This window comes from Taudactylus pleione, unplaced genomic scaffold (assembly GCF_031769625.1).
Source record: "Taudactylus pleione unplaced genomic scaffold, aTauple2 ptg000093l, whole genome shotgun sequence".
Classification (NCBI taxonomy): domain Eukaryota; kingdom Metazoa; phylum Chordata; class Amphibia; order Anura; family Myobatrachidae; genus Taudactylus; species Taudactylus pleione.
Genome location: NW_028284495.1, coordinates 35,756,432 through 35,770,709, shown reverse-complemented (window position 1 = coordinate 35,770,709; position 14,278 = coordinate 35,756,432). Strand labels below are relative to the sequence as shown.

At 43.2% G+C, this 14,278-nt stretch overlaps 1 protein-coding gene across 6 annotated transcripts in view; it reads right to left on the bottom strand.

Moving 5' to 3' along the window:
* Window positions 1-13,501, bottom strand: part of PTPRM (protein tyrosine phosphatase receptor type M) — a 900,933-nt gene extending 887,432 nt beyond the window's left edge. For all 6 annotated transcript variants that reach the window (XM_088469672.1, XM_088469673.1, XM_088469674.1 and 3 more), the window contains exon 1: window positions 13,080-13,501. In XM_088469672.1, coding sequence (XP_088325798.1) covers window positions 13,080-13,155 — 76 coding nt within the window. In that variant the 5' untranslated portion in view covers window positions 13,156-13,501. The remainder of the gene's footprint in view (window positions 1-13,079) is intronic.
* Window positions 13,502-14,278: the final 777 nt, after the last annotated feature.

Here is a 14,278-nt window from a genome sequence, read left to right as displayed (position 1 = left end):
AGCGCTCGGTCTTTGCGGTCTGTTGACGCCTCTATGTCTGAGCGAGTGAACGAAATATGCTCTCGCTATTTTGTAAAGACGCCCCCTGGCCGCTCGCATCCTACATCATCTCCGCTATTTATTTGATTAATCGAGTACATCGAAAGGTGTCTGAACTGCTCGCAGTGCTTGTGGTTGGATTTTCCTACCGCAATCATGCGAACAGTTCAGGCTAAGAAACAACCAAGTGACATGGCCGATGACGCTGCTTTGTTAATTATGCACACCCTTAAAACGCCCGTTTTGACCTTTTGGCACGCCTGCGTTCGGATCTCCACTCCCCGTTTTCAAGCACCTTCCCCTGTTACCACCCACAAACGCCTCATTCTGTCACTCAAATTAGCAGGCATTCGCTATTTTGCGAGCACACAATTTCCGACCGCAATGACTGGTTGGCGCATGCATATTACAACCCATACGCAGTTGTGCGAACATCGCTTGGAGCGAACGAGCGGCCGCTTACGAGCGGCTCTGAATCAGGCCCTCTGTGAGGAGATCTGGAAAACATCCACTGTTTGGGGTCCTGAGGACCGAGTTTGAGAACCTGTGATTTAGATAATAAGATGAATTTACCTGCACATTATTTTTAATTTAAAAAAAAAATGCTTTAAGAGATGGAAATTTCCTTGGCCAAAATGTTAAAACTTGTTACTATTCCTTGATATTAGGTACTAACTGTGATACCTGGCATTTCCCGGATTGAAGACTAAACCCTGAAGTTTTTTTACATTGTCCTCATCTATAACCTGGATAACTATGCAAGTTAGGTGTAATGACAGTGCAGGCAGGTGTAGTCTCCAGTGGTGTAACTAGGGCATGGCGAGTGGGGTGTGTGCCCTGGGCTCCGTTGGACCGGCGGCGCAGGGGGGGGTGCCGCTGGCCACGGTACTGGCCCGCCCGCCCTAGTTAGCCAGTGTAGCACCGACCGCAATGAGTCCAGCGCCGGTCCTGTGCTGCACACCTGAGCCCGTTCCCTCCCCGAGCGCTTGCCCAATAGCGCTAGGAGGTGGGCTCAGGCTGTGCATAACACGCATCGCCGCCAGCGCTGGCGGCGATGCGTGTGTTAAACAGCAGCCAATGAGAGTCAGATAGACTCTCATTGACTGCTGCAGCACCCACTGCAAGAGCCGGGCTTCCGTCCGGCTCCTGCAGTGGGTAATCGGACAGACGTCATGACGTCATGACGTCTGTCCCATAATGCTGAGCGCGCCAGCCTGGGAGGACTGGCGGGCGGCGGTGTCGCGGACCGGAGCAGCAGCAGCGTGGATTCAGGTAAGTACATTTTTATATATATATATATATATATTTTTTAACCTATCTGCACTACTGGGGGCACAACGGGGTAGGGGGGTGGCTACTACTGGGGGGACCTCTACTGGGGGTGGGGGCACAACAGGGGAGGGGGGTGGCTACTACTGGGGGGACCTCTACTGGGGGTGGGGGCACAACGGGGGTGGGGTGGCTACTACTGTTGGCACCATTATTGGGAGGACCTCTAATGGGGGGGGGGCTACTACTGGGGGCACTTAATCTGGAGGGGGAACCTCTACTGGGGACTACTACTTGGGGGGGGGACTACCACTGGGGGCATTATAAAAGGGGCCTACTACTAGAGGCACTGCACTCGGGGGACCACTACTGGGGGCAATAATAGGAAGGGCCACTACAGGGGGCACTGGATAGGGGGGATCACTACTGGGTGCCTGCATAAGGGGGCCACTACTGGGAAAACTGCATGGGGGGGACTACTGCTGGGGACACTATATAAAGGGCACTGCATAGGGGGGGGACTACTACTGGGGGCACCATATAAAGGGCACTGCATAAGGGGATACCGCTACTGCATTGTGGGGACTGCTACTGAGGGCACTGCATAATGGGGAACACTACATGGGGCACTGCATTTGGGGGGGGCACTACTGGGGGTACTGAGTAAGGGGAACTAATTGGGGGCTGTATAAGGGAGACCACTACTGGGGATACTGTATAAGGGGCACTACTATGGGCCTGCATAAGAGGGACCACAACTGCATACTGGGGGTACTGTATAAGGGGTACTACTGGGGTTAAGGTGCATATGGATAGGAATGTTCAGTGTGAAAATAAAGGGGTGTGTCATGTTGACACACCCCATTTTTCAGTGACCACACCCATTTTTTGACGCGCACCTCGGGGGGGGGGGGGGGGTTATCCCTTTTCAAATTTGCCCTGGGCTCCAAATACCCTAGTTACGCCACTGGTAGTCTCATATCATTTGGAATGGGGGATGTCAGGAGCAGACTGACTTACAGAACAGAAATCAGTGTAGCTTCCAAAATCACTTGAATTTCAGTAATCACTGCAGAACAGAGGAGGTGATTCAGCTGTGAACGGATATGCGATCGCAGCTGCTAACATGTTAGCAGCTGTGATACCTACAATATGCTAATGCAGCTGGAGGTGTTATGCCTCTTGCTTGTATTACTGATCCGTGCTGCATCCAAGTTCGTAGCATCGGATCATCTGTGATCCCTTCGGCCAATTGAGTGACCATGGGGAAATACAAGCCAGTCGCTGCAGATGAGTAAAAGAAGCCAGCAAATCTCTGTCAGCCGACAGAGATCCTGGCATTTGCACTAACAGCGTTGCCACGCCCGATCCTCGCCCCAAAACAGCAGCAGACTGTCAATCACTGATGCATGCTGGTTCGCAGACCCGTACTGCAAGTGCGCATGAGCAGATTCCTAATAATCGAGAATCTGTGTGATCCCTGTCAATGCGTCTGCAGCTGAATCACCCCCTGAAATCACTCTGTAGACTGCAGGGCTGCCATCAGGGGGAGAATGCCAGGACTGGAGTCCCGTTCCTGGACAGAAGAGGGACTGCCCGCAGTGGCGCAATCAATCACCGGCTGGCTTTGTGACCCATGGGGTCACACAAGTTGGCCGCCACAGATGCACAAAAGAGGCCAGGAAATCTCCGTCAGCCAAGCGAGATCCTGGCCTCGTCACGCCCCTCCAATGGCAGCGACACAGGGAAAAGGAGGTAGCTGCCGCTTCCTCCACGCCTCTTCCACGCCAGCAGACTGTCAATCAACGACAGTCTGCTGCCGAACTCCGTGCGACATCGGAGACCTGTACTGCACATTCGCAATATGGGCCCGATGCATGCGCAGATTCCCGACCATTGGCAATCTGTGTGATTTCTTCACTGAATCAGGCCCAGAGATTGATTTTCTAACACAGTGCAAATGTGACTGGACAACAGAAAGGCATTCCTTCCTGTAGACATTATGGGGTATATTTACTAAAGTGAGAGTTTTTGGAAGTGGAGTTGTTGCCCATAGCAACCAATCAGTTTCTACTAATCATTTATCTAGCACCTTCTAGAAGATAATAGCTAGAATCTGATTGGTTGCTATGGGCAACAACTCCACTTCCAAAAACTCTCACTTTACTAAATATACCCCTATGTCTTTTCCTGAGACAGTGACAGTAGGGCATATACAGTAGGCCCCCATTTATCAACGAAGCATAACCCCTTTAGCTCGCGCAAGGTGTTATGCCAAACTTTCTGGATTTAACAAACTGCGGTAAACTAAGATTATCGATGTTTGTCAAGCATCGATCTCGCCATCTTTTAGATGGGAAGTGCGATGTGGTCCCCACTGCCGGCAATGGAGATTCAGCGGTGCCTTTCCGGCTTCAGCGAAGCCTTCCAGACACGGAACGACGCACATGCGTATAACACTGGATCCCGTCACTTGCAACGTCAGCCCAGCTGAGGACCTCACAGAGGAGGAGGACTTCGCTGGTCCTTGCCGGAGGGGTAAGTATTGGACAATACCAGTAAATGTTTCATCTGTATCACAGTGATACTAAACGAAAAATTGAGCTGGTGTTTACCATCGTTGATGAATGGGGGCTATAGCGTATAATAAAGGCTAATAGTCTAACTCTCAAGGTTCATACACACACAACGATTTTTTGAACGATTATCGTTAAACGATATTGTTTAACGATAATAGTTTTAAAAAATCGTTCACTTTTTGAGTCAAATGATGAACGATTATCGTTCATGCGTGTTCACGTTTGTAATTTGTAGTTCAGTCAGACTTGTCAACTGAACAATTTTCTGTAAGTTAATATGGAAAAATCGTTTGTAGTTCTAAAAAATCGTTCATTACATTTAGTAAATGAACAACTTTAGTAAACGATTTTAGTTAATTTTTTCAAGGGAAAAAATAGTTTACTAAAATTGTTCATTAACTAAATCGTTGTGTGTGTATGCAGCTTAAAGTTGCATAGACACACAACGATTTTTTGAACGATTATCTTTAAACGATATCGTTAAACGATAATCGTTTGAAAAAATCGTTCACTTTCTGAGTCAAACGATGAACGATTATTGTTCATGCGCGTTCACGCTTGTAGTTTGTTGTTCAGTCAGACTTGTCAACTCAACGATTTTCATTAAGTTAATATGCAAAAATCGTTTGTAGTTCATAAAAATTGTTCATTACATTTAAATGAACATAGTAAATGAACAACTTTAGTAAACGATTTTAGTTCATTTTTCAAGGTAGAAAATAGTTTACTAAAATCGTTCATTAACTCAATCGTTGTGTGTGTATGCCCCTTTAGGGCTAGATTTACTTACTTTACTGATTGGTTACTTTGACCAACAGATTTAAAGGAACAACAGAAATAAACTGTAAACCATGCTAGTTTAGCATTTATTTATTTTGCCACTTTTAATCCATCAGTCAAACCCGCCGATCATCGTTAGCATTGAAAACCTGATGCATAGTAAACCGGCCCCTAAATCTGGTATGTACTGTACATTTCATTCTCATTCTAATCTTATATAGAATACTAATTCAGATATTTTAAGCATATACAGTAACATACAAAATACATGACACATAACTTCTCAATAAAAAGCTTTGTCATCATATACGTAACATATTGTAAGCAATATTCTTAAAATGGTATTAATATTTTATTTCACCATATAAGTGTTCTATAACTATTACAGGGCATGTGTCTGCAACTCAGAAAAGTAACTTGTATCTGTACACTACTAAAGACCATCTGGTCGCTAATATATAATTAGCTAGTCACTCCCAATATCTCACTTAAGAAAGCCATATGTTACAGCTTATACACAGAATACGTTTTATATGAAAAGACATAAAACAGATTACTTTTCTTATTATACTAATGTACAGTATTTATGATTGATCATTATTAATCAGTAACTATTGCAACAAGCCCACAACATGCTATGGGCAGCACAGTACAACCTGTACTAATTAAATAAAAATGGTTGATATGGATTAAAGCATATTTGTACTCCAGTTCAATTTTATGGGTACATGTCAAAACTATGTCATAAGTGTTTGGTGTGTTCAAGTCTCATAATCGTGGATTAGTACTTAAAATTAAGTCCACTTTCATGTGGTGTTGCATTAAAAACATATGTGCACTATTTGTGCAGGGTATGATACTGCATTAAATAAATAATATATAATAATATCACCAGCTATTACATATATAATATTTTGCAGTGATACAAACTATGTAAAATGGGAGGGCTTGCCCATGCAACATGAAGACAGCTACTATTGGGATAATTTAGCTAGTTGAGCCAGTATTGGTTGAACTATTCCCCACTTATCTCTATTTGATTCACAAGCTGCAAGTTTTCAGACCTCTTTAGTCAGTACCTACAACTCCATAACCGTCACTATAGTGAACCAGAGTTGTATGTTTTTTGGGGGCTCTATTCAACAGTAGTGACAATGTTGCCCATAATACTATCAGACAACATCGTCATGATTTTTTAGCAATTATAAATATTTATGGCTGCTATTCAGCATTATTTTGAGCAGGGACAGCGGTTGCGGTAACACGCTGTCCCTGCAATGGTACAGAAGAGGCATTATTTTCAGTTTCCGAATACATTACCTTCTGTTACTGCGCATGCTCAGTCATTCACTTCCGAACAGTCTCCGTCCCTGCTTTGAGATGACCGCAGAGGGGTAAGTACAGCTCCAGCCTGTCCAAAGTGATTGACATGTGAACACAAACTTTATATTAGCCTGTATACATGTATATTTATGTGCTTTTATATTTAACATTTATATGTAAATGTTAAATATAATAGCACATAAATTACAGTGGCGGAACTCCCGGAGACAATGGAGTCATTTGCCGCCGAGCTCCAGCTCTTAAGGGGGCACCTGGCTCCATTGTCCCCTGGGCCGTTCCGGGCACTGCCATCGAGATGGAGCGCCGCTGATCGGCGCTCCACCTCCAGCGGCGTCAATACGGGGGGTGTGGTCGCACCCCCTATTTGCCGGGCGCCTGCTGAGTGTGTTACCAGCGGGCGCCCGGCTCCTTCTTTCCCCCCGGCAGTAGCCGGAGGAATGGAGCTCACTCCTGAGCTCTGCTTCCGGGTCCCGCAATGCACTATGGGAGTGATGTCATGACGTCACTCCCATAGTTCCGAGGAGCGGGCGCCGGGGACGGAAGGCAGCAGCACTGGAGCGGGGTTTCAGGTAAGTATTGTTTTTTTTTGTTTTGTTTTTTTTGTATGTGTGTGCGCTCGCGGGGGGGCTCACTACAGGGGGCATTATTGGGAGCACTACAGGGGGCATTATGGGGGCTTACTACAGGGGGCATTACAGGGGGCTTACTACAGGGGGCATTACTGGGGGCTTTCTACAGGGGGCTTACTACAGGGGGCATTACTGGGAGCACTACAGGGGGCATTATGGGGGCTTACTACAGGGGGCATAAAACATTTTTCCTGCACACCTCTACTAGGTGCTAGTGAAAACTTGCGATATTGATGCCCGTGTTGCGCCATTCTGGAATGACATAACATGGTCATCACACTGAGTTGAATCCCTCCTAAATGCTTTTATACAAGTCACAGAACACTGACAGATGCTGCAAATTCTTAGAAGAAATTGTGCCTGTTAGTTTAGCTCTGCCAGGAAATAATTTCATGCCAAAATGGCATACGCGTAATGTTCCTATGGTTTTAAACATAACTCTTGAACACCCCTATGATATGACTTATAATTGCCAAATGTAGGAACACGTCTCTATTAATACTGTTAATATATGGAGCTAAGTACATCAGGAGCCTTAGTTTGAGGGGGGAAAAAATATTGAGTTACAGTTTTCCACTGTGTCTGTCCTAGAAAAATAAGAACAAGTAGGAAAATGAAGACATACTCTTTGACCTGAACTAATTCTATGGAAAGATTTACAATTTTTACAATTTACAATTCTCTTTGTAAAATCTTTCCCTAGAATTAGTTCTACATTGTAGACCAATCAAATGTGAGGCTGCAATGCTACGTGTTGTCATTAATATATTACTTTTAGTTTGCCCCATTAACCATCAACAATTAGTATTCTAAAACACAACCATATGGTGGAAAAGTCTCACAATCTATGTAATTCTTTTTCCATTTGGAGAAGAAACCATTGGGGCAATTTAGTAAAAACTGAGACTTTTGCCAACTCAGGAAATTCAAGTTAGGTTTTACATGCTTCAAGAACCAACCAATACAACCGAAAACTGTAGAACAAAATAGAATGACTTGGGTATAAGGTGCAGCTATACATTTTTAACTACCTATTAATTAAATATTTGAAAATAATTAGCTTTGCTGTACGAAACGCACCATATTTAAATGTTCCTTTACCCAATGAGAAGGAACGTCAGGTATAACTAAAATAAACAGTATGTATGCTTATTGGGCCTGATTCAGAGTTGAACACTAAAGCAAACGCATTTGCGAATTTTGCCACTTAGTAAGTGCTAAAATATGCTAATGCATCAGCCGGTGGAATTTGTGTTGAGACGCCCAGCAGAGCCCTTGCAGCTGGCCGCAACTGCATATACAAACGCAGCAATGGAAGCAGATCCTAGAAACATTGACTCCTAAAGTGAGTGTATAGTCACTTGGAATGGCCGCAGTAACTGAGACGCTGGAGTTTTGTTCTCTGCATACTGGATTGCAGAAGCTGGCTAGTACACGCCCAGGAAACGGCCCCGACACGCCAAAACTCCTCGTAACCACCCACAAAATGGTTTCTTCCTGTCAATCAATTGTGAGCGAATCATCGCAGCAAGCTCGGTACGCAATTAATTTTCTGCGCGTGCGTACAGCGGCTGTGATACATGTGCAGACCACCGATAATCACTCAAATCAGGAGCGTATCTATAATGGGTACAGGGTGTGTGGGGCAGGGGGGCCCACACCACACACCTTGCACCCATATTTTTAGCAATTACTTCTCTGGAGTCCCGCATCGGCGGTATCAGCGCTGTACAAATCGACTGGATAATGGCTTCCACTGCCATTTTTCCCACGTTTTGCGCATGCGCAGTAGGGAAATCGCCTGGAAAATGGGTGCCGCGCCATTTTCCCAGTGATCTGCGCAGTAGACCCTGGGCACAAAGTAGTGACTAGAGTTTACTGATACGGCACTGTGCTCAGTGCGCTGTCGGCCACCAGAGAGAGGAGACTGCACACAGGCCCCCTCCTCTCTTGATATGCCCCTGACTCAAAAGCATTCAACTCTGAATCAGGACCATAATCCCAAAGATGTAGCTAATCTTTATATTAATTACAGCTTATATATATATTATTTTGTCAAAATAGCATGAACAAGAAATGCACTCAATGGACGCACAGGTGACTTCACATTTATTTCTGCAATGAAATCTAACAATACAGACCAATTATGCATCAGTTCATGTAGTTAACACTCTATTTACATTTGTCTACACTAGTCAGGTTAAGCATGGTCTGTCTACTTGTTACTCTGACCAAAGAATATGGGAATGCTAAGCAAGATCAGTGCTCTGGGCAATAGTGAGTTGAGGATATTACAAACTCAAGTTTTCTTTTCTTTTGAAATTTTACAATCTGGCTTACTTCAGCTTGTAAAGAATGTCTGATGGAGCCTTCCCTCTCAATGCAATGGAAAATTGGAACACTGCACACAGTATCTCTGCCATGTATTCACAGACAGACTATTATGAAAGAGGGAAACTTAGGAGTTTCACAAAATGTAGTTGAGAGGCTCACAGACTATTAAAAAGCACAGCAATACACTGCAGGCAGGGGAAGGATGTGTTGATAAAAAGAGAATACAGACAGTGGACTGGTGTGTTTCTCAAATCTCATTTTATGGCACAATGAGAGGTAACTTCTTGCTCAGCACTATGTAGCAGAATGGTCGGGGCTCCTCTGCTAGGTACAATATTGTCATCACGTATTGGACAACAAACAGTCTGAATGTAATTTAACAAAATGTTATATTAGAAATGCATCAGTTTTATTTCCCTACATTTGGCCTAATGTTTTCTTTTTTTTTTTTTTTTTTAAACATTATTATTTTTTTTTAACTTATACAATGGAGGAAAACTGGAATTGATTTGTCTATATGTAAAGCACTACAGAAACATACAACAAATCCTTTGAAATAAATGAATACAGTACTGAGAGATGCATTAAATATAATTGACTGAATTGCACTGGCCTAATGGCTACTTTATTAGAGATATGGACTGTGGCTCAGTTTAAATATTTTAAGATATTTCATATTACTTTGCCAGAGTCCTCATGTGCCGGTAACCCGACGCCGGCTCTCCTCATGAACATGAAAATGCGCTTGCAGCGTTAACGCACATAATCTACCCTCACTCTCAATTCAAATTACAGACACAGGAAATATTGTGTACATTGCTAGTGCTAGTTAAAACATTCTTCTAAATAAGTCTACTTTGCTGTATTCTTGTTTGCTATGGCTACAATAAAGTTACTAAATTCAAAATGATAAAATTGAAAAACAAAATAAAAAGCTACAATTGCAGAAGAAGTAATCTTCATTGTGATACATTATACTAAAGAGACTTTGTACCATTTTGTACATAAAACATGTTTTGCTTTTCTTTTGAATTGTCAACTTAGGGCTGAGTATCACATACATTGATTGATGTAATACAACAATGGTTGTCTGCATCAAAATATCAGGAAATTACTCAAGCACAGGAAATTGTTATTTATTTGTTAATACTAAATGGAAAGTCTAGATCATACCTAAACAATAGAAATCACAACAAGAACATTGCCTTCCTTTCCACGTTGAACAGTTTTAACTTTTGTCAGCTTGAGAGACCTGAGTTTACCTCACCTGAAAAATATGTATTATTTCCCCCTACAAATGGACAAAATGGAGTATAACCACTGAGAATATTAAAGCAACAGGTTTTAGTTAATCACTTCCTTGGCATCACTGAGCAAACTTATTAAAATACAATGTAAAGCAAAGTGCGGTCGCTCATTAAATGTCACTAAAGTTGCCTCAAGAAAATTTGCAGTAAGAACAATATCGTTGGGTTTCAGCACAATTGTAACTTTTTGTGGGCAATACGTGACTATTCTATTAAAGGGCACAACAACGTACAATCAAAGGGTCTTGTATAAAAAGTGCAGACCAGAAGATTCTATAGCACATTACAAACAAAAATGTGTACATTGAATGCTTTTAGGAAGAACCTATTCGTGTTTAATGTCACCCTTTCCAGATTATAGAATGACCCACAGTGCATCATTATACATGTTTTTGAAAACCAAGGGATAGTAACTAAGACAATAGCAACATATTAGCTATATTCACATGGATACAGTCATTCAATCTGATGTAGCTATAATAATGAAGTCAGTTGTGATTCAAATGTGTGCATGTTTATATAACATGACCTTATAACCAGGCAGAGGTAGAACGTTAGTGTTTCAGAGTTCACAGGAAAGATATAAGAGCTCCAGAAATAGCATAGTTACTGTACTTTTAGTGTACTTGATTTTTAGTGAAGTCCCAGGTTTTAGAAATGTGTCCCACTGAATGTTTGTGCCTGGATATGTCCCTTTTTTCAATATTAATCCATTCCGTAACTTTATCTTTAATTTAATGCTATTCCAACAATCTATTTTTATTCTAATGGCAATATTGGGCTAATATTTATTTAAAGGGAATATTTAAAATCCAAAAGGCATGTTAAATCAAATTCCATATAGCTGTCATATGTACTGCTCAGAGGTCTGTTATCTGACAATATCTCTCCTATATCAGCAGTGATATATCCTGGAAAACTACATAAACTGTAAAATCAGTATAACCAACTTATTAAAGTTCACATTGCTAATATGTTACTGCAGGAAATCTTATATTAAAACTATTATTGGTGTAAATTGCACTGTGTATGATTAAAGGGACATGGAGTCTGTATAGTTACATATTTTGGTTTATTAAGGCACAGATGGAAGTATAAAAGTGCACTAAGAATTGCTTTAAAGGCAATGCCATGTACCTAACCATCTAGAGTCATTCAGCAGTAGAATGCAGCTCATAAAACTTTGCAGTAGCTATTATGTGACACTGGGAATATTCACTGTAGCTCTGTCGCTGATTCCCCAGCTACATCTAGCAGGCAATGCACCTGGATCTTCCCGCTCCTTTGTGAAGCCCAAGCGGCATTGTTCACTGGGAATTCGGTGTCTGAGCAGGACATGACAACTCCAAGAGGAAATTACCCTGTTTACTTTCATTGAGGGGGTACAGGAAAGCAGCTGGGAAGATAAGGGACTAGAGGAAGCAGGGTGGAGAATAAGGGGACTGAAAATTGATGAAAAGGAAAAAGGAAATTATGAGAACAAGCTGGGAGAGTAAATACTTGTCCATTCTGTGACTCCCTGTATTGTGTTTAAAAAAAATCACAGTACTATATGTAGAAAGCATTATAGCTTTCATTACAGCAATATTATTATTATTAATGTTATTCTTTTTTCTGAATATATGTATGTAGTTGAGGTAAATGAGAACACAAAGAAGATTAGTATTTTAATATAGTCTGATGTAAGTGCAAAATATATGTTTTAAATGCATATGTTTATACAGTAGTTAGTGTAGGTAACCCATTGCTATACTGGGCACTACACAGTAGTTCCACAATCGCGGCAGTCTACTTCTAATCATTGTGAAAGAAACAAAGTAGAACACTCACAACACAAACATTTCCAACAAATGCAAAGAATGCATTGACTATCTCACAACAGCTATACTGTATCTCTAGACAGGTTATGATGTAATGTAAACACTGGAGAGTGTTAGGTCTACTGTAGGCAGAAAAGTTCTGATAGGAAGTCTTCCCTGGCATGTCCCTCTGTGTATACATACTGTATACACCTGTATGCTGGAACTTTTTGTGTTATTTCCAGCAAGAAGACTGACGGACTCTGAGATGTGATCTGTAGCTAGCAGCTATGCATGTATGCTCGGATTGTTATTCACACTGTATGATCAAGAGGCTCCCAGTCCCCACACAGCTGGGCTGGATGACAGCGATTTGTATTCGGACATGGATCACAGTGCAGCCTGTCACTCCGCTGGCCCATGCTCCCTGTGGCATGCTACGCGTGGCTCTGCTTTCCACTTAATGTGTCGGTGCAGGGATTAGGGTGTATGGTTTTGTGTGGAGGCTGTGTGTAATACAAGGCACAGATTAGTGCCTTTCTCCGCATGTATTATTGAGATATAAGTAGCATTAGGATGTATGTATGTATTATGTATGTATGTATGTATGTATGTATGTATGTATGTATGTATGTACAGTATATGTGTGTGTTTACAGTATGTCATTAAATTAACCAATTAGTGGAGTTCCTATGAAAGTAAGGAGAAGTAGACAAGCCAGTGCAGTCTGCTGCTGGTAAACTTCACTAAAACTCCGCGCAGCTCCCTTCCCCATGACACAATGCCAACCACCGATCCCCGGCTCGTAGCAGCTCCACATCGCTGCCCAGATCTCCGAGTCCTTACGGACAGTAAAGGCAGACTGAGAGCCGGCTGAGGCTCATAACACAACTTAGCGCTGACAGCTATACAATCACTGGCTGCCCCCTTCCTGCACACCCATCTGACAGCACAGCCCTCCGCTGACTCACACTCATCATCATCATCACTCCCACTTACCGGAGTACGGTCCTACCGCCACAGCAGGCAAAAGTCCGGCCAAAGTCAGCAGGCAACTTGCAAATAGTTTTCCCATGGCAGCTCCAAGGCTCACAGACTACGAGCACAGGCGTAAGTGAGTCGCGGCAGTTACTATAGCGGAATGGGAGACAGGCAGAAAGTATGGCAGCGGCAGTCCTCCTCCTTCCCTCTCCTTTAATAAACATATGTAGGGGGCCGGAGTGAAGTTTGGATGTTCCTTGTCCCAATGTCCCGCTTGCCTGTCAGAGTCCTTTGCGGAGGGGAGTGCTGCCCCTGGCTGGCTGCCTGCCTGCTCCCTGTATATAGTAATATGAGTGCGTCCTGCTGCAGCAGCAGCTTCTCCCTGGCAGTGACAGCAGCGCCGCCCCTCTCACTCTCCTCTACTGCTGCTGCTGCACGTTCTGGATGTGGAACTCTGGCGCTGAGCGAGTCCCCCCTCCCGGCTATAAGGCTCTGGAAGGCGGCGCTGACGTCACACCCTCACTCACACTCACCCAGCAGCACAGATTGCCAGGGAGACTCGCGGGTCCACAGTATAGGGAACAGTAGATCCATCTTTAATTTGTTTTTTGAATTGGGAGATCCAGGGAGGTATCAGTGTGTGCCTGTCCCTATATTTGGCATTTTCCAAAGCTAATCTCAAGTTTTAAAGGCTTGTTCCCAGAAATGATCATATTTGCTATTATTATTATCCTTTATTTATATGGCGCCACAAGGGTTCCGCAGCGCCTTACACAGTACATAAACAACTGAGCAAACAAGAAACAGCAACTTACAGTACGAAACAAAGCAGGACAAATACACGGAATATAAATATTGCTGCAATAGCAATCATAATACTCATATTCAGATGCGCCCAGTTAGTCTGTTGCTGATAGTGGCACAAACTTGCCTGCGAATCGCGCTGTGCGCCACACTATGGCGCGTCCCCGACCATGGGAGTGCGTCTCCATTCAAACATGGAGACGCACTCGCGCGTCCCCGATTGCGGGAATGCGTCTCAATTAGGGATGTGCAGGCTCGGATAGGTTAGAGTTTGCACGCCGAGTTCGGATTTTTCCCTCCAAAAAACGGGACTCAGAAAGAGGCAAAACGTCATCTTGCATGGACAAACATCATTCCTAGACTTTTTTTCCTGGATTCTTTTTTGACGCAATACACGGAAATAAGAAATCTTT